At 41.9% G+C, this 25,865-nt stretch overlaps 1 protein-coding gene across 6 annotated transcripts in view; it reads left to right on the forward strand.

The window, feature by feature from the left end:
- NFE2L2 (NFE2 like bZIP transcription factor 2) overlaps nt 1-24,836 on the forward strand; it is a 32,495-nt gene extending 7,659 nt beyond the window's left edge. For 3 of the 6 annotated variants that reach the window (XM_033111983.1, XM_033111986.1, XM_033111984.1), the window contains exons 2-5: nt 20,798-21,064; nt 21,701-21,790; nt 22,516-22,707; nt 23,095-24,836. In XM_033111983.1, coding sequence (XP_032967874.1) covers nt 20,798-21,064; nt 21,701-21,790; nt 22,516-22,707; nt 23,095-24,324 — 1,779 coding nt within the window. In that variant the 3' untranslated portion in view covers nt 24,325-24,836. Of the gene's footprint in view, nt 1-10,856; nt 10,880-20,797; nt 21,065-21,700; nt 21,791-21,812; nt 22,218-22,515; nt 22,708-23,094 lie in introns of those variants that run through there. The other 3 variants (XM_033111985.1, XM_033111987.1, XM_033111988.1) reach the window with 3 other exon arrangements.
- The last annotated feature ends 1,029 nt before the right edge of the window (nt 24,837-25,865 follow it).

Consider the following 25,865-nt stretch of genomic DNA (forward strand, 5'->3'; position numbering starts at 1 on the left):
GAGTCTTGCTGTTGTGTCTAGAGAGTGTTGAAGAACCATGAATTTTTTTTGACCTAGCAAAAAAAAAAATTTTTTTAAGACCTTGAAAATCCTAGTAATGAAAACCACCAAAATTTAAAGTTATCATTTTTTAACCTTTTTTTTTTTTTACATTTTTTTTTTTTAATTGGGGAACAGTGTGTTTCTCCAGAGCCCATCAGCTCCAAGTCGTTATCCTTCAATCTAGTTGTGGAGGGTGCAGCTCAGCTCCAAGTCCAGTTGCCATTTTCAATCTTTAGTTGCAGGGGACGTGGGCCACCATCCCATGGAGGGAATTGAACCGGCAACCTTGATGTTGAGAACTCACACTCTAACCAACTGAGCCATCCGGCCACCCCTCTGGAAGCTCAGTGGCAGCTCATTGTCTCCAGTCTAGTTGTGGAGAGTGCAGCTCACTGGCCCATGAGGGAATTGAACCAGCAACCCTATTGTTCAGAGCTCGCGGTCTAACCAACTAAGCCATTCTTCCACCCCTCATTTTTTTTTTCTTTTTTTCTTTTTTTTACTTTCAGTGGGAAAAATTGCCAATTTTTGAAGAAGTTATTTTTGTTCTTGGTAATTCCCAATGAAACATAATTCAAATCTACATTGAGAAACCAACCCCAGAGAACAGGAACGGGGCTGCTTTGTGCTGGCTGGGTCCTCCCTCACCGCTGGCCGTATGTTGTTCTTCACTGGTACCCAAGCTGAGACCAGGCCAAGAAGGAGAACCATCTTCTGGGTTCAGAGTCTTTCTTCTCCAGAGACAGGCCCTCTGCTAGAAACCTCTTTACCTGCATGTTTGGGAGAATCCTTGGGGCAGTGGATTGAGAGTGAGGATGGTGAGAACGGAGGGGAGATTCCCCATTAGGGTTCGCCTGGAAGAAGGGTTCTGTGATTAAAGGGAGAGGGGCCGGGAGGAAAAAGAAAACTGGCCTGCAGGCTTCCTGTAAGAGAACCCAGGAGGAACGTTGCCTTTTTGGACTCTTGCTGAGGGTTTGGACTCAGCGTCGGGTAGACTCAGAATTTTCACCTGAGGAACTCCTAAATCTACTGTAATACTTCGGTTTCCTCTTCAGCATGCAGCTTGCACTCAGGTTCTCCATGTGAGAAAAGGGAAAGCATTTTTGAGTATTTACACACATTATTATCTTTAGTTCTTTCAGCAGTCCTGTTCAGTAAGTTTTGTATTTATTGAGAAAACTCTTCGGAGAAGTTAAGAAACAGTCCAGAGTTTGGTTTAGAAAATAAGACACCACACGAGATATTTCAAACAGGGAATTTAGTATAGGAAATGAATTGCATAGGTGACGGAAGAGCTGAAAAGCCAAACAGCCTCCGGACGCCACCGCCATCCCTGGGGCTTGAGGGGCGACGGAGGCGATGGAATACCAGGATCTGCCCCTCCCTCCTGACGCTGGAAGCTGGCCTGGCTTTAGGAGCTGGGACCCCTGAGAGAGGTGCCCTTCCTCCCCACCTCCAGCCTCTCTCCAGTGTCCCCATCCTTAGTGGAATGTCGTTGGAAGCCAGTTGGCAAGGGAGCCTGAGAACAGCAGGAGCAGTTGTCACTCCTGCTTGTGGGTGAGTTGTATGGGAATCCCACGTGCCATAGGATTCACGGTTCTCCTTTTGCAGGTAGCATGAGACCGTAGTGCCCACTTTTATTTTACTTGCATGGAACATTTTATAGTTACTCATTCCCTCTAGTTAACGGAGCGCACGTATGTGACCACAGTAATTCAGTAAGCACGTAACCTTAGGAATGCCTCTGAAGAGGGCAGATGGAAGCTCCGCTAGGGGAGTTCCCAATTTAGATACGTAGTCCCCTTGTTGGTAGGTTCTGTGCTTCCCCTTCCCCCAGAGGTGCCCCTGGGATGCCAGGGCAGTATTGATTATGTGTGGATGTTTTTGGTTTTGCTGAAGGACTTGGGCCTCTGGGTCTTGAAGTTGGGAGGCGTTCAGAAAGGAGGGAAAGCATGTTAAGAAGAGCTGGGGTGTACCTCACAGCTCTTCTCACGTAGCTCTTCTCGTTGATCCTGATAAATACAGCCTTTTCTCCCTAGAGAGAGGTGGGTAGAAATGACTCCCCCAGCTAGAAAGTCATGCATCTCCCTTCTGTCACTGAGGTGTCCCTTGGAAGTCCGGGGTCCAGGAAAACACATCGCTTGCCTTGCACTACAGGTTTCCAAAGTTCACTTGCTAACAGTACAATTGTGCTGTCAAGCTTTGGTGGTTGTGTGTGCACTGTCACAGATAATAATGGAGATGGAGGGAACAATTCGTCTTTCATTTCGGTTCACGTTCTCAACTCACTTCCTTCCTAGTTGTGGAGAGAACCAGCCTTTTGTTGTTACAAGACATCTGAATACAGACAACTGGCAATTTCATGGGGAAGAAAAGGGGCAGGGGGACTAGCATCTCCTGAACACCTGCTAGTCCTGTAGTAGGTCCTACACGTGCTCTTACTTGATCTTGACAATGAATCTGTGCTGGTGAGGGCTATGATCTCCACTTTACAGACAATGAAACCTATTCAAAGAGGTAAAATAGCAACTTGTTCAGGGCCATGCCACTCACGATGGCATTGAGATGTCTGTCATAATCCCTGCTCTCCCTTCCCTCTTTTCTCCCTTTGCTCCTTTCTTTCCTTCCTTCTCTAATGACTATGGGTGTTTTGTTAGATGCTAAAGAATAAAGGGCTCCTTTACAAGAGTTAGTTAAGACAGAATCCCACCACTAAGGAGTAAGTTTTTGTCCAAGGGGCAGCTACTGGCACATGGGCTGGACTTCTCTTTGGAGTGGAGGAGAGTCCCACATTACAAGATTTTTTGAGACAACCAGAAAGTGGGCCCTATCTGCCCCAGTACAATTCTACACCCTCCAAAGTGGTGGTACCAGCCCAGTGGAACCGCTGTAATGCATTGACTTCTAGAATACTACTGCTTGTTCTCAGGAAAACCTCAGGATATTACTTCCTTGGTCTCTGTTGGGAGGCCCACCATCTCCTCACATGGCAGCCCATTCTCGCCTTGTAGTCTAAACTGAAAGGGGGAATGGGAGAGAGAGCACAGAGAGTGATGAAAGCCCTAGAAACCAGAAAGACCATGTACGTCTCATTTACTCGGGTAGAGTATCTAGTCCAGTTTCCTTAACAGAGAGCAATGTTACTTGATAGTGATTGTTACCATTATTTACTATATCTTGGGCCTGCAGCTGCAAGACATTGGTCTGAAAAAGAAACAGTGTTTTTAATTTTCAAGATTAAGTTAAAAGTGACATGCCGTGTCTCTCTGGGTCTTGACTGCCTTTTCTGCTGGGTGCTTTTTGAAGGCCTCTGAGAACCGAGATAAGCGAGTAAGGGAAGGTACAGAATAGCTGAAGAGGTTGAGATATTATGGTAATTGATTGATGCTTTGGGAAAAATGTCTGGAATATGGGAGAAAAGCGAGGTTGCCCATTTCTTGTCCTTTTTCTGAGCATCAGCCTGATGGAAATAACTAGTCTCTTCTAACAAAATGTACTTAATTAGTCTTCGTTGATTGATCGATTGATATATTACCCAAATTGCAGAATTCTTTAATGGATGTTTGAAGATACTGTCATGTTTGTTCTCTTAAAAAATTAACTCTATTGTTTACTTGGAGTGTGTGTTTATAATTCTTAAGATGTAACACTTTGTTTTTAGTAGAGTAGCCAAAGAATAATTTGAAATATAGTTACTGTGAGTTAAGTTAAATCATTTTATATGACGAGTAATTGGGTTGTAAATGACATTTAACATGATATCTTTGTTGCTTCAGTAATTAGAATTTTTTAACCCCAGACATCTTAGGTATGTAACGAAAATACTGAATACTGAGCATAAATGTACACTTATTCATTCCACAAATATTTTTAGATATTTACACACCCTGGGGAACTTGCAGGGCACGAAGTTGCTCTACTCTTCCAAGATAATGCAGCAACTCTGTTGTCCTCCTTGGAAGACATTTGCTTTTCAAATTGCCCCTCCTAAGTACTCGATCCCTTTGTACACCTGGATTATAGGGCACACTTCATATCGTAATGAGGATAAATTACTTGACATCTTTATCCTTTCTGCGTAAGGTATGACTTCCTCTAGGGTAGGGACTGTCTTTAATTCATTTTTCTAACTGATGTCTGGCACCTTGCCTGGTCCTTAATATTGTAGTTACTCAATATACGTGAGAGGGAGTCTGTTACTGCATTCTGTGAGCTTGGTGTTTATCCAAGCCTATCTGTGATATATGACAGCTCCGTGACGGTGCAGAGGAGAGGTAGCATTTCAATGAGATGGTTTTTCTAAGCCAGGGATTTTACTTGGCTCAAGTTTTGGAAGCCTGCGAAAAGGTGCAGGCATGAGCTGGATGGACGGTGGTAGCATATTGGGCTGCTGGGGCTGAAAAGGTTAACTTGTGGCTATCTGTAGAGGGCCCCCAACGGGCCTGTGTGTGGCATTTCAAGTTTGGACAAGGCAGCTGGAAATCATGGAAGGTTTTGGAAAGAACAAGATATATGAACTGGATGTGGGTAGGAAGTTACGGCCCGTGAATGGGAAGATGGACGGGTTGGAGGCTGAGAGAGGGAGGGCGCTCTTCTGTGGTGTGAGTGTAGTTGAGTCGGTTTGGCATCAGTACATGTACGGAGGACCCGTAATAGTAACTCTAAACTGTACCTTTTGTTGGCTGTTTAAAAAGATTTTTTTTTAAGTTTGAAGGGGGAGTAGATTTTCTTCTTTTGGCACCATGATGCAGCCATTTGTGCTCTAAGTTTGTACGCCCTGTTATGCCTGTGTTTTATCAGAAATCCATCTGCCAGTGTATTAATTCCATTGATGACAGGAAAGGAAGACACGCCAGAAGCTGCCGTTTTGCTATACGGATGGATCGTTTTCTTCCCCAAGGTGGCACAGGGGGCGTCTCTTTCTTTCTGCCCTTTTCTAAAATCAGTTTACTTGTACTGTCTGCAGTCACTTGTAACAAGCTTATCCTTGGCTTCCGGTCCCAGTGATGAGCAGTATTCACCCAAGGAAAGAAAAAACAGTATCTTCTCTTTTCTCTCCCATGGGATTTGTTGGTGAGTCCGAGCTCACAGAGGTGGGCATCTGACAGTGTTGGTGATGGCAGCTGGATGGTTGGTGGTAGCATAGCAGAGGGTGGGTGCCGTCTCGGGCGCTTGCCAAGGCAGGGCAGGGTGCTAAGTGCTTTTACAAACTGGGTTTGTCGTGTGTACTCCTTACTCCACCCCGTGAGGTAAGAAGCATTATCCCTGTTTTATCGGCTGAGAACAGAGGCCGCAAGCGGTCAAGCTGATAGATTTTACAGTGGGATGTGCTTCTGTTTTACCACCTTCGGGATGCGGCTGATACCTCTATCGCAGCGTTCCTAAATGAAGAGAAGAACTGGACACAAGATCTAGTACATGGTACACATTCAGCAAATGGCGACTGATTGTTGTTACAATTACGTTTCTTCCTTCCTTGTCAGGGATATTGGCATGTATGGGGATCTGAGATGTCCATGGCCCACTTGAAAAACATCTCTCCATGAATTCCAGCTGTGTACCGGCATAACATTCATGCCCCTTCTTGCTCTTTGCTCTAAACGTCTTGTCCTCCTGTGGTCTTCCTGTCACGGCCCTGGCCTCCTGTGAGGGCCTGGCTGTTGTGGTGACTGAAGCCTCCGGGGCAAGGCCTTCACATGTGCCCTAGGGCAGCAGAGGGTGGGTGGCGCACGGCCCGGCTTCCTCTGTGGAGCCCTCCGGCCTGTCCACTGGATTCCCTGGACTTAGGTGGATAGATAAGCCATAGGTGGATAGATAAGCCATCTCACTGAACTCCTCCTTCCCAGACACACTCCTTCACTTGTGGCAGAATGTCTTACCCTGGAAACAGCACCTAGAAACAGAGCCATGCCCTCAGGTTAGTTGCACGAACAGTTTGCGGAGTGGAAGTGCATTGGTGGAAGGCTGACTCTGAACATGAACCGAGCTGACCCCAGGAGCCTTGCCTTCTTCCGAAGCCCACGTCCTTCTTTTAGTCTTTAAAGACTGAAATATTTCTTTAGTAATAACTGCCCCTAAGTAACTCTAGCGTTAAGGGAAAAAAGCAGAGTGGTGAAGGAAAAGAACCTCCTAAGGCCCTGGGGGAGATAACACAGCTGAAAATTTTACATTTACTACCCTTTATTGTTGCCGTGCACATGTCTGGTACATAAACAAGTTAGGACTTCACCTTCTAATTTTTAGTAGTACGTACTTAGACACCCAGAAACCTAAAAATTAGACGCTTCTCCTGTTCATTCGACATCTGCGACAGGAGCTGAATTTATTGATAGTATTAATACCTCGCTCCTGAGTCGTCCGCTGAATTTTGAAGGGGCATTCACATAATTTTGTCATACGAAAACCAATTCTGTGAGGACAGATATATTGTCTTTGTTTCCCCTTACGGGAGCAGCACAGCAAGGTCACCTGGGTAGGCCAAGGCTACCCCTGCAGCTACGTCAGCAGCAGAGCCCCATGGCACCCCGTCTTCCTAAGCCTTCGTTCTTTGCCAACCTCCCTTAAAGAGCCCTAGGTCATTCTGAAGTAAGGGCCTGTGTTATTTGAGTGCATCTGTAATATAAACCTGGATCGGATCTCGGTGTCACCATTTGTTAGATGGAGGTCTTCAGGCAAAATTACTTAACCTCTCCATGCTTCGGTTTCCTGGCTCCAAAGGAAGATGATAATGATACAGCCACCTTGCAGATTGGTGTGAGTATAAACAGATAATGAACACACGTGCCTGAAATAGTGCTGAGCTCATAGAGAGTGCACAGTACGTGGCAGCCATTATTATTAGTACTCAGTTTGTGTCATACCTATCTTTATCTGGACTTAGAATATTGGCACTGTGATCTTCCATTCTCTGGTCTTAATGTGAAGGCTTACCAGGTGACAACCGCTATCCTTACATATTTATTTAGTGGGTTAATCAAAAAGATTTACATTAAGGAAAAGAAAAGATTCCTATACTGATATTTAAGAGAATGTACTATGATGTGTACACCAGTTATAATTTCCATTTTAATAGGTCCAAATTGCTGCCTGGCAGTTGGCAACAGCAGTGAGGGCTGTGCATTTTCAAGGGTATACATCTGAAAGTGGTTGAAATATAATTTCTGAACTGAGGTTATGCATATCCTCCTTAGTTGGAACAGATACTACTTTTCCATCACTTAAGGCCTGTTCTTTCTACCCATTCTTCAGATGACCTCTGCAATAATCATGGTAATTGTGTGGCATCTGGACCACAACATTGCTGAATAATATCAAGGTGATCCAGTTAGTCATTTTGAGCCCTCTTACTAATTCAGACTCACACTAGCACTTTCAGGTCATCCAGGTAGCTTTTTATAGAGAATTGCTGAAAGTATAAATACTGACTAGTGTTTCTTGGAAGGGTTACTGTTCCCAGTGTATCCTCAGAAAGTAATTTGAAAAACAGAAGAGTTTGGTCCAGTAGCATCCCCGGAAGGAGAGTGGAGGCCTGGCTTTGTAGGCTCTGGCAGAGCTGCCCTGTCCGTTGGCATTGCAGTGACTAGCCACTCGTCACTTCTGAGCTCTTGAAATGGGGCTAGTGCAGCTGAAGAACTGAATTTTTAAACTTAATGAATTTACATGTAAAAATACAAGCAGTGTAAGATCTTGTCCTGTTAAATATTAATAGAACTTGTTGTTCTGGTAGGACAACATTTCACGTGACTGTGTCGGGTGACATTTGTTGTACTATATGTTGAATGTATCCATCACTTGTCATATGTCAATAAATGTAAATTGCTTGCATATTAAAAGAATTTTTTGACATATTGAGTTCAATAAGTATATTGTTAAAATTAAATCCACTTGTTTCACTTTTTTTTTTTTCCAGTAAGGCTACTAAGAGTTTTTATATTACACGTGCGGCTTGCATTGTATTTCTGGTGGACAGCGCTTCTTTAGGGCATCTGTCACAGGTAGCTGAAATGAGCCTGTTTGAAAATTCAGAATTAGTTTTCAGACTTATATTTCAGACTCATAGAATCAGAGGTGTATTTCGAGGAAGGGGTCTTAGGAGTCACCTAATCCAACCCTGTCCTTTGGCAGATGAAGAAACTGAGGTTAACAGTCACCGTAACGTGGCATGACCTACTTCCAAACGGGGACGGGGACCTCATGTTCTCTGTAGTCTGTTGCTTTGTGTTCTGGGTGTACTTGGCATTAGAAACGTGGTGGGCGTCAGGGCTGTCAAGAACTTAAACTTCTACCAGATCCAGACTGAAGAAAAGGCCTTTGAAAAGATGCTATTTTAGACACTAAGGAAAAGTAACCTTTGTGCTGTGCCTGCCAGCGAACAGTGATCAGTCACGTGTTTGGCGTGTGTTTTTGTTGGTGTAATGATACTTTCAGGGGGAATAGTAATAAGGTAAAAAGAATTCCCATGCTTTGTGTGAGCGCTTACTTTGGAAAACGCGATACAGCTGGCTTTCAGATTTTAACCTAAGTCCTTTTCCCAAAGCCAGAGATTTTAGAGCACACAGACCCACAGCTTTTGTCCTGGAAGAGAAGACTAAGAGAAGAGCTTGACTTGATGTGTTTATTATTCATTTAGATTGAGATCATTTAGTAAAAGTTTAGGCCTGTTTTATGGTATTTTTTTTTTTTTTTAATGCGTGTGGCAAAACTGATTTAAAGGAAGAAGCCACCAGCAACGGCAGTGCATACCCTTAGAGCCAACCAGAGTCTTATTTACATTTTAAGGAGCAGAGAACAAAAAGGAGGCACTATGATTTACTAAGTGGTAATTTGGTTTACGGGTATATGTCCATCAGATTTAGAGGAGGGCTGTTCTGGCCGCCAGTGCCACATCAGTTTCTTCATCTCACTAATCTTCACACAGAGCAGTGTGAGGATGAAATGACATCGTGATGTAAGTGAAAGCATTTTGTGCTCTTAAAGCACTACACAGGCAAGGGCTGATGTCTGTCTCCAAGGGCTTTCTTTCTCCGAAGAGATGGAGAACTATGGCTTGGGTCGCACTTGGTCTTAGTGAGCCCTTGCATGAGTCAGTCAGTTTGGAATGTGCATTTAGTGGGTGCATGACCTTGACCCTACCATTTAGGGGTTCTCAGGGCTCCACATTAATTTTGAGCTACTTTTGCTCTTGGAAGCAGAGGTGATCTGCCTGAAGGGGCTTAGAACTAGGAGACTTTTAGTCTGATTGTATTGAGCACAGGCACAGTCTTTAGAGAAGCACACAGTACCCAGAGTTTGGTGGCGGGGGTGGGGGGGAGAGGGAGAGGGAAGGAAAGTTCTCTACAGAAAAGTGCAGGTCAAACATTGGTCATTTTCTCCTGATGACAAAGTTTCATAGGCCATTAATTTGGCTACTGGATTGAATGCCACAACAGTTTTGTAAAGGTCTATTTTCAAAGTAATTCCTAATAGTTTGTGAATTTTTAAGTAATATTACAGAAATTGCAATGGGAAAGTCTAGTTTCAAATCTAATTTGTATTAGGTTGACCAGATGACTCCTCCTGGGTTCTGCTCAGTTGGGTGACACCTAGGGCCAGTTACCCATTTCGCATCTCTGGGCCTCAGGATCCTCGTAAACCCAGGGTTGGGACTGTGATCTCCAAGGTCACTCACTGTCAGCTTTCCTTAATCAATTGTGTGTTCTACATGTGATATAATGGCCAACAGACATCTGGTCCTAAGAGACACATCCCTAGGATGAATGTCTTTTCCTGGTCTTTAAGTAGCTGGTAGACCACGCAGTCAGACTGGACTTGACTTATCTTGAAAGTTTACCTTGTCTGTTAGAAGGGCTGAGGTTGTTGATTTTGCCTGTGATGCTTGAGTGTTCCACCTATTGAGACTTTGCCCATCCTCTGTCATATCTGTGTGCACCACGGACTGTTTTTCTTGCCCCTTTCACCTCCAAAGGCACCATCCAAGCTTAGCTTGCGTAGAGCAAGGCTGGGTATCAACTGGTGGTTAAAGAAATGCTGTCTTCTGCCAACTGACATTTCTGTATATGAAGTCTATTCTCCTATTTAGCCTTAATTTTATTGTTAAAAGATAGTAGGAAGGGCTGATTTTGAAATGATTCTGGAATTAACATAGGAGACCTTGTGCAGTTAATGTATATTTATTTATTTAGTGGGTACCATGTGTTAGTATGATGCAAGGTGTGATGGACACATGAGTTAGGAAAAGAGTAAGGAAATGGGCACTCACACATTGTTGATGGGAATGTAAAAGGTACAACCTCTATGTAGAACTATTTGGCAGTATCTATCATAATTAAAAATACATATACTCTGACCCAGCAATTCCACTTCTAAGTATTTATCCTACAGATAGCCTTACACATTTGTGAAATGACTTATGTACGGGATATTTGTTACAGCATTATTTGTAGTAGCCACAGATTAGAAATAACTTAAAAGCTCAACAAGGGACTGATTAAATAATTATATTACTAAATAATAGCACATCTTTACAATAAAATTAAGTTATTAAATAAATAATACATCTTTATAGTGGAATACTGCTCAGCCATTAAAAATAACGGGACACTGGGTCACCCTAAATGTAAATGGACTGAACTCACCAATAAAAAGGCACAGAGTGGCAGATTGGATCAAAAAACTAAACCCAACCATATGCTGCCTCCAACAGACAAATCACAGCTACAAGGACAAGCATAGACTCAAACTGAAAGGGTGGAAATTGACACTCCAAGCAAATGGTATCCAGAGAAAATCAGATGTAGCCATACTGATATCAGATGAAACAGACTTCAGCGTGGAAAAGGTAACTAGAGACAAAGATGGACATTTCATAATGATAAAGGGGACTATACAACAAGAAGACATAACAGTCATCAATATTTATGCCCCCAATCAGGGAACACCGAAATATACCAAACAACTACTAACAGAACTAAAGGGAGAAATTGACCAAAACACAATTATACTAGGGGACCTAAATACATCATTGACAGCTATGGCTAGATCATCCAAACAGAAAGTAAATAATGAAATAGCAGCCCTAAATGACACATTAGATGAAAAAAATAGAAATAAAAAATATAATGGGACATTGGGGTGGCTGGTTAGCTCAGTTGGTTAGAGCGTGGTGCTGATAACAACAAGGTTGCCGGTTCGATCCCTGCATGGGCCACTGTGAGCTGCGCCCTCCTTAAAAAAAAATAATAATAATGTGACAACTCTGTGTCCTGATGTAGAACCATCTCTAAAATATATTAAATAGAAATAAGTGTGGAACACTATGATTACTTGTATGTGCTACTTGTGTGTGTGTCTGTGTGTATTTAATAGAATATCTTCATAAGGAAACACAAAAAACTGATGCCAGTGGTTGCCTTGGGGAAGGTAACTTGGAGATTACTTTTGCAGTTTTTAAATTTTGTACCATTTCCATGTGTTACCTATTTACAAAAGACATAGTGAGGAGTTTCCAGTTTAATCAGACCATTGTAAGGAAGCCCAGCTAAGACATACAAAGTACAGGGTAATATTGGCTTTGTGGAACGACTCATTTAAATGCTAACGCTCTCCTTGTGCAGTTCAGTTGACCTGATTTACCCTTGAGTTGTCAGGACAGGCAGGTCTGAGTGTCAAGAGAGCTGACTTCCAAGTCTTAGTGTCCTGCCTGGGGAGAGGGCACTGGGGCTGATGCAGTTTCCATACCTTGTCCTGCGGTGGTGTGAATGCCAAGGAGACGGCACCATGGTGTGCGAAGAGCCTGCCAGGCTCAGAAAGAGTTCTGGGTTGGAGGCCTGGCTCTACTACTTGTATAACGTGTGATTTGGGGCAGGGTTGCCCTATGCCCAAAGCCTAAATGTGCTCATCTATAAATAAAGATAAAGCACCTCCCTCGTGCTACTGCAGTGAAGCTCGAATGAGATACTGCCCGCAAGCACGCCTGTAAACCATGCAGACACCAGCTGTAATATAAGCTGTTGGGTTGGCAATATAACCTGCAGGTTGGCAAGCTGGAGCAAGAGATGCTAATTCAAAAATTAAAATGAAGCAAACACATCTTTTCCCCTCTGCCAAGTAACTTGGCAGGAGTTGTAAAATTAGAAAAGTAGACCAAAGGTAGTTTTGGAATCCTTGACCTCAAACCTGGGGGCAAGTCATTTCACCTTCTATGCCTGTTTCCTTCTTTGAAAAATGAAAGGAGCTGTCTGTCTGAGTCCTATAGTCCCTTCCAGTTGTAGCATTCCGTGACAGTGTGGCATTAGCTGTAATTCCCGTCTCGGCTGAAATGAGTCATACTGACCGAAAAGTCTAAATACAAGGAGGAAGTCGCTTTGAGTATGAGAATTTTCCCTGCACTGGAAACCTGAGCCTCTGTGGGGAAAACATTGCCACCACCCGGAGGGGAGACCAAGAATGCATTGTTTCATGTTCTCTCCACCTCTGTAACCTTTGCTTTCAAATGTTCACTTGCACTAGCTCTTTGGGAACCGGGTTGAAGCCTTGGTTTATTGGGTAGGATGCTCGTAACTGTGACTGGTATACTTTATGTCAGTTGTCATTCCTGTGGGGTCTGTCTATGCAGTTTACTTACACTTCTGCCATGCTGCTTTAGCTCCTACATGCTTCTCATCACGTCTCAAAACTAAGATCAGAGACTGTTTATCATTGTGTCCCCAGCACCTAGCACAGTTCCTGGAATCTGAGAGATGATCTACGCATATGTGTTAGATGGGTAGATGGATTAATGAGCCTTTTAGGGTAGTATATACACTAATCTTGTTGATCTTGACCACAACCTTTATTATAACTGCCACCATTCTGGTAAAATGAAGTTTTAGCCGTTAGTAGGTTATTATTTCAAGAAATAGTTCATGCTTTAGAAAGTTCCCACTAAAGAAATTAAACAAACCCCTTGGAATATATTTTAACAGGATCTGCAGTTTTTTGGCTCTTTTGTGGGGGCGGGCGATTTTTTTTTTTTAAGGAAGCTAAGTGTTTTAAATAGTGTCTATATAGTAAAATATATAATTTCCATATCTAAAATTCATCACCACCACCAGTGTTCACACCACCAGGGGCACACAAGTCTTTGGCCAGCAGCAACAAACACCATACAGTACTTACTCAGCCCCTAAGCCTGAATGACTGTCCTGACTTACTTTTTTAAGCTAATTGTAGGTAGTTAAATCTGAGGAGCTTTAAGATTGCAATAAATAATTGCGTTTTACAAATGCAGGACCCAAACTGGGTAAAGAATAACTCAGGGAGTTCACGTGCTGGAGCGCCAGCCTCCCTCTCCGGGATGCCGGGTAGCAGAATACACAGGGCCGGGCAAGCAGAGCTGTTTGTCCTCCCGCGCGGCTCTCTGCGCCACCTGGTTAGTCCACCCCCAGTTAATTTCAGTGTGTGTAAGGTCAAGTAGGTTAGGGCGTTTGAGCCAATGCTCCTGAAGGTTCTGTTGCTAAGAATGGTGCACGCATGTGTGCGTTTTCCTGTGGAATCATTCTAATAGTAATGGAAAACCTGCTCATAGATGAGAAGTCCTTTCATGTGTGGAAGACAGCATCCAGAACTGAATACATACATGGCTTGTTCAAAAATGGGGACGAGATTAGCAAAATGTATCCTTAAGTTGGCTTATCAAACCAAGCCGTTCTCTTGGCAAAGTAATGACAGCCCTTGCATAAATCCTTTGAGATCTAGCAGCAGCATCCTGCTCACATACAAACCACCAAAAAATAACTCGGTTGGGACCCAGGCATGAAACTTCTCATGGAAAAGTCAGACCCATGCACTTTTGGTAACTGGTGGGAGCACCTACTATTTCAGAAATTCACTTTCTAATTTCTTTTTGGCCAAATATCTGTGTATCTCTTGAGAAAAGAAATAATCTGAGTTCCTGTTCTATTTACTTTCCAGTCTTGCCTTATCTTTGCATCATGCTTTGCAGTTTGCAGACAAGCGTAATGGGTGAGTTCCTGTAAACTGGCGGGATCATATTTCTTAGATTGAGTCATTGCCAAGAAACTTATTTGTGAACAGGAAGCAGCCCATGAAAGTGTACAGAGTAACATGTCAGACTGAGGAGACTGGACCACTTTCTCGTTGAAAGACAAAAGGATAGAAGGTTGGCTCTCCAAATCAGGAAATAGCAAGTTTGTGGCCTAGGGTTTTAACTTGTTGAATAACTCCTCTCTGAGTGTGTGTTTGAGATTTTTTTATGCTGTTAAAAATTGCTAGTTGTTAAAGATTATGGAAGTAATCCTTAGTGAGATTTCTCTAGAAGGAAACCTGGATTACTGGTAATTATTACTACCTACGAGGAGTCAGTGCTGATATCTGTAACTAGTTGCTAGGCCAGTTATTTTTAAAAATGGAGCTGTAGTTACACAGAAATGAACCCGGTGACATTTACATTTGGCCTAGATGGCTGGAAGGCCCTTCCATCGCTGACATTTGTGATTCTGTGTGTGTGTGTGTGTGTGTGTGTGTGTGTGTGCGTATACACACGTTATTTCTTTGTTTTTAATCACCTACTTCACAGTTATTGTAAAAACATATCCAAAAGTTAGCAAATAAGTCCAGTAGAACCAGAAGTACTTGAATGTGGGCAAACTATAAAGAATAACCTGTTATCTGCCTTCACTGAGAAAATAATTGGCATTGTGTTGTGTATCTTCTTGTAATAAAGCACTGGAAAAGAAGTAAGTGGGTAGATAAATATTTATGAAATATAATAGCCATCAGCAAGATGTATTTTAAAAACACACCTGCTTGGTGTCATTTTACTTTAGTAAGGATTTTGACTGCAAAGTAGAGCCTTGTGAATCAAGATCACTTTTGTTGTTTTATCAGTTCTGCACGATTCAGGTTTTTGTAGCCTCTTGTAAGCTCTTCATTTGGTTTATATGCTAACACGGTAGGATGTGATTCATGTTCCATCCGGTTTTGCTCAAAAATGTTTGAGCAGCTTCTATGGAAAAAATATTAAACCAGATTTAGCTTTTAGGTAAATAATATAACCATTTGGGCATAATATAAAGACTGAAATGTGTAAAAGGTAAACATTACCAGGTATAACTTAGACTCTTAGTGCTAGTAATTAATATTTAGATGAAGAGATTTCAGGGGAATAAACTTTTTCTTAATGAAAATACACGATTTTAAGAAGGAATAACTTGAGATATTGTCTTAACCCTTATACTGTAAAATTGGAAGTGAGGATCAATTTTCATTTTCTGTTTTCCAAAGTTAGTGATTTACAATTTATTTTTTCTAACAGTTTATTGGTAAAATTTATTTTTAGGAGGAAACCTCCTACCACCTTCCTGTCATTAGGGCAAAAATAGAGAGTGGGAGAAGGAAGGGGGAGCAAAGAGGGTTTGGGGGTGCAAGCCTTGTTTACACATTTGAGTGTATAATAGAAACCACTTTATTTTTCATTTCCAATATTTTTCCAAGGCCTTGGTTTACTGAATTGTTTTAATTTAGGAGATCTTGATATCTTTTCTGGCATTTTTGCTTTTGCTTTATCTTTTCTGATTTTGGGGGATTATCTGAGCATGATAAATGCTGGTTTGTTCAAGGCACTACAATCGGCTTGCAAAAGACCTATTTAATATGGGATTCTGTGTCCAAGGCCTTTTTTCTTTGTTTATCCTGGAACAAAGATGTTTGTTTTAAAGTGGTATGAGTTAATCGTCCAACTTCAGATTTCCCATAAAACATGTAACATTACCCAGATGGCAAATGACGACATATACATTTTAAATATGAATATTTCCGTTGGGCCAGATGGTGATTTAATGCGAATTGTCGAACATTTATGTTTCTTATTAAATTGTCTTTTGTCTAAGCCAAGCTAGCAACATAATTTGAAACACATTCAGGAATCACTAAAGGACAACAACAGAAAATTCAGACACTAAGTAGCTGGCAGCATTTGCCCCATGTGGCATGTGAAGGCTCACAGCCTGCGCCTGCCTTGCCCTGGGAAGTTTTCACGTTTTATGAAAATACCTGTTGGAATGCTGTCCAAACCATCCCCTGCTTTCCTCTTCCTCCCTGACCCTTATCTACCATTTTGCAAGGCAGCTTTCCCCACAGAGGTTTGCTGGAGCGGCTCAGGAAGCTGTAACTTCCTCAGTGCCTTGGATTTCTGTGCAGAAGAGCAGTTTTAGTTTTCCTCGGGCATTTCCCTTTCCCACTGTGCAGTGTCATGTTGTTTGTTGTGGGCTCCACCCAGACAACTTCCTCGGAGATGGTGCTAGAGTTTTGCAGAGTTGGGTCATTTGTGGAAAAAGTCCTGTGTGTAGTCACAGGTCGGGTCATGTGCTCCTTAGAGGAAACACTCACTGCCTGTTCGGTTAGCACAGGACACAGTCGTGGGCATGTGTGGCTCCCTAGCTCTGAGTCTTGGCTGGACAGACTTCTACTGTTCTCATTTTCAACAGAAAGCTTTGAGTATTTCATACGGTATCAAATCCCCACAGGTTTTTTTCCTTTTGAAACTTAGGTGAAAATCTGAGTAACAAGATTAAGGCCACGACAAGAAACCGATTTTTGCTGCATTCTAAATTTGATCAGAATGAGTTTTAAGGAATTCAAAGTAGTTAAAACTCGGGGTTTTTCTGTTGTTTTTTTTAAGGCATAAGTTTTCGTTTAGAGACCTCTCAGAGCAAGAATAAACATTACATAAAAATAAACAAAAATAGAGAAGAAAACCTCTGGGAACATTTTGGAATGTGTTCGGGGCCCATTGTGATCTCGTTGAAGGCCGCCCAGCCTGCATTAAGAACGATTAGATGTTGTCACTTGCAGTGTCTTTTGGTGGCTTTTTTTTTTTTTTCGTGGCATGCTTGGTAAGCTACAGCTGTAGGAGCCCTCTGACCCCCAGGGTCCAGCATTGTTTCAGATCAGATAATGAGAACAGGTACTCAAGAGCTGATCTAAATGATACTTCATGTTTTATGTTTCCTGTTTGTTGATAAGGATCCATTCAAGTGTCCTTTTCTGATCCTGTTATGGGAAATTTTTTAAAAATTGAATTGCATTGAGCTGTGCATTAAAGGGCAGTCACATCAGGACCTGAGTGGCAGCTGAATGGGTGTGTGTATATAAAAGTATCCATAAAAGTGTATGTTATTTATTTTTATTTAGTACATATGTTGCACATGCCTCGTAGTCAATTTCAGACCTTCCCTGGGGAGGAACCAAACAGCTTCATTGCTTTATTTCGCATTCCCACTACAGGTAGGTCCACGACTTCATTATCCAGTGGCCTGGTTTGGTCTCGCCTATAGGTAGTAAGAGGTCCCACCACTGTCAGCATGCACAACAATATTTGCATATTCTTTACATTTATAGACATAGTAGTTTCACAGGTCTCATTTAATTCACCAATATATATGTGATAAGGGTAGGACTGAATAGTTTTACTAAATTTATAGCTATACCGTCTCAACCCGCTCACGTCATCTCATCTGGGGGGGAGGAAAGGGAGAAAAAAGAAAGAACAGAGTTAATATCAACTCTTTGTATGATTGCCACTGCTAATTTTAGAGTAAATTACATTTGAAGTTTTCCTCCAACTGTTTTGGGGGTACTTTGAAATAGTCAGATTTGTGAGCAGCTGTTTCCAACATAAATTGCTTCAGTGCCCTTTCCGTTCTTTTATGAAAAAGTCAAAACTGGATACTGGTTTTTATCTCGGGATCTCTTAACAAGGAGAAGCCCCAAGCCGAGGCTGTCTGGGGGTGTGAGGGCTCTCCCAGAGTGGTCCCCACGTGCAGGCACAAGCATTTGGGTTTCTCTTTCATTGATCTTCTGGGTAGCCCAGTAGCAGGAAATGATAGGGAAAAGATAAACCAATGTAGAAAAGACCAAAAAAGGGTTGCAATTGCACAACTGCTAGACTGACAATTACTTGAGTTTTCCCTCCTTTGTAAACTGGATATTCGCTGAGCAAGTTTAGAAAAATTTCTATGGGGCCGTCCCGGTGGCTCAGGTGGCTGGAGCACCATGCTCCTAACACAGGTTCGATTCCCCCATGGTCCAGTGAGCTGCGCCCTCTACAGCTAAGATTGTGAACAACAGCTCTCCCTGGAGCTGGGCTGCCGTGAACAGCTGGAGGTCGGCGTGAGCTGCTGTGTGCTGCCGTGGGCTGCCATGAGTGGCCAGTGGCCTGTGTGAGTGGCCGGCGGCCAGTGTGAGCGGCTGGCAGCAGCGAGAGCTGCTGTGAGCTGCTGTGAGCGGCCGACCGACGACTAGCGACTGACTGTCTCAGCCAGTGGGGAGCTCAAGGCTCGTAATACCAGCATGGGCCAGGGAGCTGTGTCCTACACAACTAGACTGAGAAACAACGGCTTGAACCGGTGTGGGGGGGAGGGGGAAACAGGGTGGGGGGAATCTCTATGTATTCAAAACATGTTTTCCACACCAGTTTTTGAGACAAGTAGGAATAGGTACTATTTTATAGACATTCGAGTTCAATTGAGATTGCGAGATCATGCATTCCTTTAATTTTCAGTGCTAGTATTTAGTAGGTGTGCCTGTACTGAACACCTCAATACCTTGTTTGGATAGCTCCAGTTAGGAAAAAAGACTAGATAGGATACTCTGCTTTATCTAGATTCACCAGGATATGACCCAACCTAAATGTAATTTTAAAGTAGGTTTCTCTATACCTTGGGCCTTTCACTTTCTCTTTCACATGACCTTTCGGTAAACATGCACCTTAAAATGGAAACAAATCATTTTTAAAATGGAAATTATTCTCATGTTTTATTTTAGTGGGTACCTACCTGAAAAGACAGTCACGAATGTTTCTGTGGTTGCTGTTGTGTTGGTTGCTGTTTTGTTGCTTGTGGCCAGGAAAAAATGATCCAGGTGACATGAGCTTAATCCAGCCTTTCTGTAGACTGGCCACTTCTTCACACCAAGATGTCAAAGCAAAGTATATATGAGACAATGGATTTTATATCCTGCCCAATTTAGGAACTACTGGCCAATGATCAGATTTTATATTTTCAGTGTAGGCGAGGGGTTAAAAAAAAGAATGAGTCCATGATTGAGACTGCCCAGTGAGTTTCCCTGTTCAGCCACTTTCTAGTAGTCTCCCTCTTTCTAAACGTCATTATACTTATCTGTAAAATAGGAATATCTTTATATGGTTGTTTTGAGGATTAGTTTGTATATGTGAAGTAACAATGCCTAGCATATAGAAAGCCTTTACTAGATGTTGGTCTAAACCCGGTATACCCTGTACAGTTCTAAAGAGCTACAAGTGTTGCTTTAACTATGCCTATTCTGTGTCCTTTATAGTATATATTATACTGTTCAAGGCAAGAATGATGATGAACCCCATGAGCAAGGTCTCACAGTATTTAAGATTCCAACACCAACTTTCGATCAAGGCTAGATAGATAGAGGTGGCTCTATGTCAGCTAGCTTGCCGCCTGTAGGCTGGGTAGCCTGCTCCTCCCTTGTTGGATAAAAATAGTCTGCTCACTGAAGCAACCACCATGCTATTTTTGTTCTTGGGAAGCTGAAATTAGGAGAGCTCTAGACATCCTGGGCCAGCCTGGCGCTGCCAGCGATCAGAACTGAAATACAAAGTTTGATGCTGTCACACTACGTCTGCTGGCTTTCAGGCCCAACTCCTTTTCTCCTAACTCTTGATTTCTCCAATCTCAATCTCACTTTATTATTTTCACTATAGATGATTTGTTAAATGGAAACCAACTGATATTTCCTACCTGTTTATACTTTTCCAAAAAGTTGTAAGTCAGAAAAAAAAATTGGGACACATTTTTGTGTTTGTGAAAATCTAGATGGATATATCTAAGCCTTGTTATATATGATCGTAAATCAAAAAACTATTCCTTCATTGTAAGATTCACCCAATACCTTAACACGTAATAAGGAGCCATGTTTTCTTTTTTAATATTTGCTATTTTTAAATTATTCATGATTTATCAGGAATGAACCTAGTAGGCACTACCCCTTTCCCCTTTTGCTGTTTTGGTAGCAACAAGCAGTCCCTCGCTTCACACACGTCACAAGATAACCATTAGCTATGACTTTTCTTTATCAATTTGCTCCTATCTCAGGAGATAAAACTCAAGTCAAGGTGAAATTGTTTTAAGAAGTGAGCCACAGAGTAGCAGGAAATGATGGGGAAAAGAGAAAACAACGTAGGAGAGACCAAAACAATAGTGCTATTTCACAGCTGCTAGACTGACAATTTAACTTGGGGTTTTTCTCCTCCTCTGTAAACTGGGTATTGGCTGAGCAAGTTTAGAAAAATTTCTACGTATTCAATCATGTTTTCCAAATCCCATTTCTGATAAGCCAGTAGCTTGGCTCTAATTTCTATATTTCATTAAACATGCGTGGAATTTCTTTCAATTCAAGAACTTTAATGTGCAATATTTGTTAACTTTGCTCGTTAGTGACCTCTGCCATCACCCAATTGGTGTAATCCAGTAGTAGGGGATTAGAGTGGATGGCTGTGTTTGTAGATTTTTTTTCTTTTATGAATAGATTCATTGAGTGGAATAACTGTGCCCCTCCAGAACCTTGGATGTGTGTTCCCATTCAGATTTTGTTTGTAATCTCCCCACCCCCATCATCAATGGCATAAGGTGAATTGTGTGGTATCTGCCATTTTAAACCCATCTTAACCATGGTCTATCTCCTTCCCTTTTTGTTTTGAACAACACAGGACATGGATTTGATTGACATACTTTGGAGACAAGATATAGATCTTGGGGTGAGTCGAGAAGTATTTGACTTCAGTCAACGGCGGAAAGAGCATGAGCTGGAAAAACAGAAAAAACTTGAAAAGGAAAGGCAAGAACAACTTGAAAAGGAGCAAGAGAAAGCCTTTTTCGCTCAGTTACAATTAGACGAAGAGACGGGGGAATTCCTCCCAATTCAGCCAGCCCCACACATAGCATCCGAAACCAGTGGATCTGCCAGCTACTCCCAGGTAGAGTACTCGGTTCTTGGAAAGTTGTATGGCAGAGTTTAAGGAAAGAACGTTGACCCAGGAGTTAAAACATCTGGATGAGTTCCAGCTTTACCTTTTACTGTGTCTTCATGAACTTATCAACTTCCCAATTTCAGCCTCCTAACGAGTTCAATACCTCACAAAGTTATTACAAGGATTAGAAGGACATAAATTACATAAAAGAGCTTTGTCAGCTATAGAAACATCATGTAAGGCTCAAGCAGCAGCAGTACTGGTGGCAATAGTGGAACCAGTGGGAGGGATTATTTATGGCATTAACTGGCAGACACTGTGGATCAATCTAAAGCATTTGACACATACTGATTGGTTTATCAGTACAGCTCTATGAATTAGGTGCCATTATCCCTATTTTATCTACAGATGAGCAACTGAAGCTCAAAGATGTTAATTTGCCCAGAGCAGTCAAGAAATTGGGGGAGCCGATTTGAACCCAGTCTGTGCTCTTAACTACAGCACTAAACTAACTTCCGAACTAAGAGAAATATTTGATTAACCAGATTGTAAACATTTAAAAACATCAGTCATGAACCATTAGCTTGGGAATGAAACATTAAATAATTATTTTCTTCCTTTATGTCTTTCCCTTTTATCCAGGTTGCCCACATTCCCAAACCAGATGCTTTGTACTTTGATGACTGCATGCAGCTTTTGGCAGATACATTCCCATTTGTAGATGACAATGAGGTATAAGATTTGGTTCACAGCAAAACTCCACAGCTACATCTAATACATCCTACATGGGTCCCTTTAATGTGTCTCCATTTTCGAGAGAGAATGAAAAGCATCTTAGGAGGAAATTTTATCAGTGAAACTTTATCCGATACATAAGTTTACAGACCCTCACACAATACAAAACCCCAAACATTTATTACTGAATAGCCAGAAGCATGGATCAGCGTAACCTGGGAAACAAGTAACTCTTTGTTAAAGGTATTAAAAAATGCATTTCGAAGAGTAAAGAGCAAGACTTGTCCGATTAACAATTTTAATAAACTTACTGTGTTTGAAGCACTACAGGAGGTATTATATAAAGATACAGATTACATCCTGAAGTTTTTCCTTCCCCATGCAGCTTCTGGCAGATACATTCCCATTTGTCGATGACAATGAGGTGTAACATTTGGTTCACAGCGAACTCCACAGCTACATCTAATACATCCTACATGGGTCCCTTTAATGTGTCTGCTTTCAAAGGCATAGGATAAGACAAACAGGTAGATAAAAAGAAATTGAGTCAGTTGGCTAGGAAAACACAGATGTTTCATTATATAGAAATAGGGGTCATAAGTAGTTACAAGTACAGGAATACAGAAACGCAGCCAGTTCCAGCTCCCGGGGTTGTACAAGGCGGTGCTTTGACGCGCACTCATCTGACAGACTCACGCAGATAAATGCCTTTTCCATTGCAGGTTTCTCCGGCTCAGTTTCCATCCCTTGTTCCTGATATTCCCAGCCACATGGAGGGCCCAGTCTTCACTGCTCCTAATCAGACTCAGTCACCTGAACCTCTTGTCCTTCAGCTAACCAGTACTGACTTAGATAACATGCAGCAGGACATTGAGCAAGTTTGGGAAGAGCTGTTATCCATTCCAGAATTACAGGTAACGACGATCTAGTATGATAAATACCAAAGATGCTTTTAAATTAGTCGTACTGGTTATTTATCTGCCACCTACTTACAGGATTAGAGTATGCTTTTAAATCAGTCATGAGAGCTGCCCAGGCTCATTTAAGGGCAATTTTGTTAGTTAAACGGGCTAGATGTCTTGAGGATAGATCAAGTTATAAACCTAAAGTCTGATCTAGGAACTGAAAATAGTACAGATGCTTAGGCGTAAGAATCTATTGGAAATGGGAATTATCTCTGAATTATAGGAGAGAACAGCTTGGAGACAATGGGGGTGGGAAGAGAGTTTTTGTCATCAGATGTAGATTATCTATTAAAAACATTTAACCTTGATTTACACAGTATAAACTTTTCCATGCAGTGTCTTAATATTCAAAATGACAAGCTGGTTGAGAATAGCACGGTTCCAAGTCCAGAAACCAAACTGACGGAAATTGACAACAGTTATCATTTCTACTCATCGATCCCCTCACTGGAAAAAGAAGTAGGTAACTGCAGTCCCCATTTTCTCAGTGCTTTTGAGGATTCCTTCAGCAGCATCCTCTCCACAGAAGACCCCAGCCAGCTGACAGTGAACTCATTAAATTCAAGTGCCACAATAAACACAGATTTTGGTGATGAATTTTATTCTGCTTTCATAGCAGAGCCCAGTGTCAGCAACAGCATGCCCCCCTCTGCTACTTTCAACCAGTCACTCTCTGAACTTCTCAACGGGCCCATTGATGTATCTGATCTCTCACTTTGTAAAGCCTTCAACCCAAACCACCCTGAAAGCACAGCAGAATTCAATGACTCAGACTCTGGCATTTCACTGAACACAAGTCCCAGTGTGGCATCTCCAGAACACTCAGTGGAATCTTCTATCTATGGAGACACACCGCTTGGCTTCAGTGATTCTGAAATGGAAGAGACAGATAGTGCCCCTGGAAGCGTCAAACAGAATGGCCCTAAAACACAGCCAGTACAGTCTTCTGGGGATACAACCCAACCCCTGTCACCATCTCGGGGGCACTGTGCTCCAGTGCATGAGGCCCAGAGTGAAAACACACCAAAGAAAGAATTGCCTGTAAGTCCTGGTCATCGCAAAACCCTCTTTACAAAAGACAAACATTCAAGCCGCTTGGAGGCTCATCTCACGAGAGATGAGCTAAGGGCAAAAGCTCTCCATATCCCATTCCCTGTAGAAAAAATCATTAACCTCCCTGTTGACGACTTCAATGAAATGATGTCCAAGGAACAATTCAACGAGGCTCAACTTGCATTAATTCGAGATATACGTAGGAGGGGTAAGAATAAAGTGGCTGCGCAGAATTGCAGAAAACGAAAACTGGAAAATATAGTGGAACTGGAACAAGATTTGGATCATTTAAAAGATGAAAAAGAAAAATTGCTCAAAGAAAAAGGAGAGAATGACAAAAGCCTCCATTTACTGAAAAAACAACTCAGCACCTTGTATCTCGAAGTCTTCAGCATGCTACGGGATGAAGATGGAAAACCCTACTCTCCTAGTGAATACTCCCTGCAGCAAACGAGAGATGGCAATGTATTCCTTGTTCCCAAGAGTAAGAAGCCAGATGTTAAGAAAACCTAGATTTGGGAAGATCTGACCTTTCTGAGCTAGTGGGGTTTTTTTTTGTTTGTTTTGTTTTGTTTTGTACTGTTATACTAAAAGCTCCTACTGTGATGTGAAATGCAGAAATATATACTTTGTAATTCTATGCAAAAGTATAGTCAAAACTAGTGTAGAGAATATAAAACTTTGAAAAGCATTAAAGTAACTTAACAGTATGCTGAAATCAGTTTCACTGTAACTGCAAAGTTAATTTCTTAGAACACCATTTGGGCTAGTTTCTGTATACGTGTAAATACTACAAAAACTTATTTATACTGTTCTTATCTCATTTGTTACATTCATAGATTTATATGTTTTGACATCTGGCTAAAAGCAAATTGTTCCAAAACTAACCACTATGTACTTTTTTATAAATATGTATGAACAAAAAAAAATGGCATTTTTTATATTAAATTGTTTAGCTCTGGCAAAAAAACAACACCCAATTTAGTTGAAAAGCTGGTACTAATAAAGGAATATTATGATTGTTACATTTTTGAGTTTATTCACAGTATTTTCCATGACATTAATATTACATTTAACACATTTAGGTGTTTTGCATTTTCAGAATGTTTTCACTAAAAATATGCATTTTATACTAACCTTCTGGTGCCAAACCAAGGATAATGTTGTACCTTGATATGAAAACAAATGATGAAAACATTCATTTATTCAATCAGTAGATGTATGCCTGAGCCTTGTTCAAAGGACAAAATGGAAACCCATCCTAGAACTAGTGGGGAAAAGACAACAAACTCACCACACTATGCCAGGAAAAGCACTGGGAAGACCAGTAAAAAGGAAGCGTTACAATTTAAAATAGGGTTCTAAGTAGGAAAAGCCTTACTGAGTGGCAGTATTTGAAGGTGTGAGAAACCCATAGACAGAACACAGGAAATCCAAAGGCTCTGAGGCCCATCTGAGGAAAAAGGATTATCTGGCTGAAAACGTAGGGGGAGGAAAAAAGTGGGTGGGTAGAGTGGACCACGGCACAGCCTTGTTAAACCTTCCTAAGGACTTTTTGGCTTTTACCTAGCCAAGTGTGGAGCTATTGCAGGTGCTAACGTCATTTCTAAGTTTCTTCTGCCTTGTGTGTTGAAAAGAATGAAAGTGGGAGCAGGGAAACCAATGGGGAGTCTGCCGTATCACGCGGGATTTGGTGTGTTGGTCTAGAGCAGGGGTGTCCAAACTGCGGCCCACGGGCCAACTGCAGCCCACGATCCATTTTTTATTGGCCCGCAGCAAGTTCCAAAAATATAGTTTAAATAAACCAGGTGAGGCAATCTGTACTTCATCTTGAGTGGCCCGGCTGTTTGTGTCTTTTACCGCATATGGCCCTTGGTGAAGAACGTTGAAAAGTATGGCCAGCCCTGGGAGTGACAGCAGTAGTGTGAAGGCATTGGATTCTTCATGTTTCAGAGAGAACAGCATTGTGACAGAAAGGTGGGGTGAAGGTGGAGTCAAGGACCTGGGAACATCTTTTAAGAACCATGTTGCCCAAAGACTGAGAAGACTGGTTA

This window comes from Rhinolophus ferrumequinum, chromosome 8 (genome assembly GCF_004115265.2).
Source record: "Rhinolophus ferrumequinum isolate MPI-CBG mRhiFer1 chromosome 8, mRhiFer1_v1.p, whole genome shotgun sequence".
Taxonomy (NCBI): Eukaryota; Metazoa; Chordata; class Mammalia; order Chiroptera; family Rhinolophidae; genus Rhinolophus; species Rhinolophus ferrumequinum.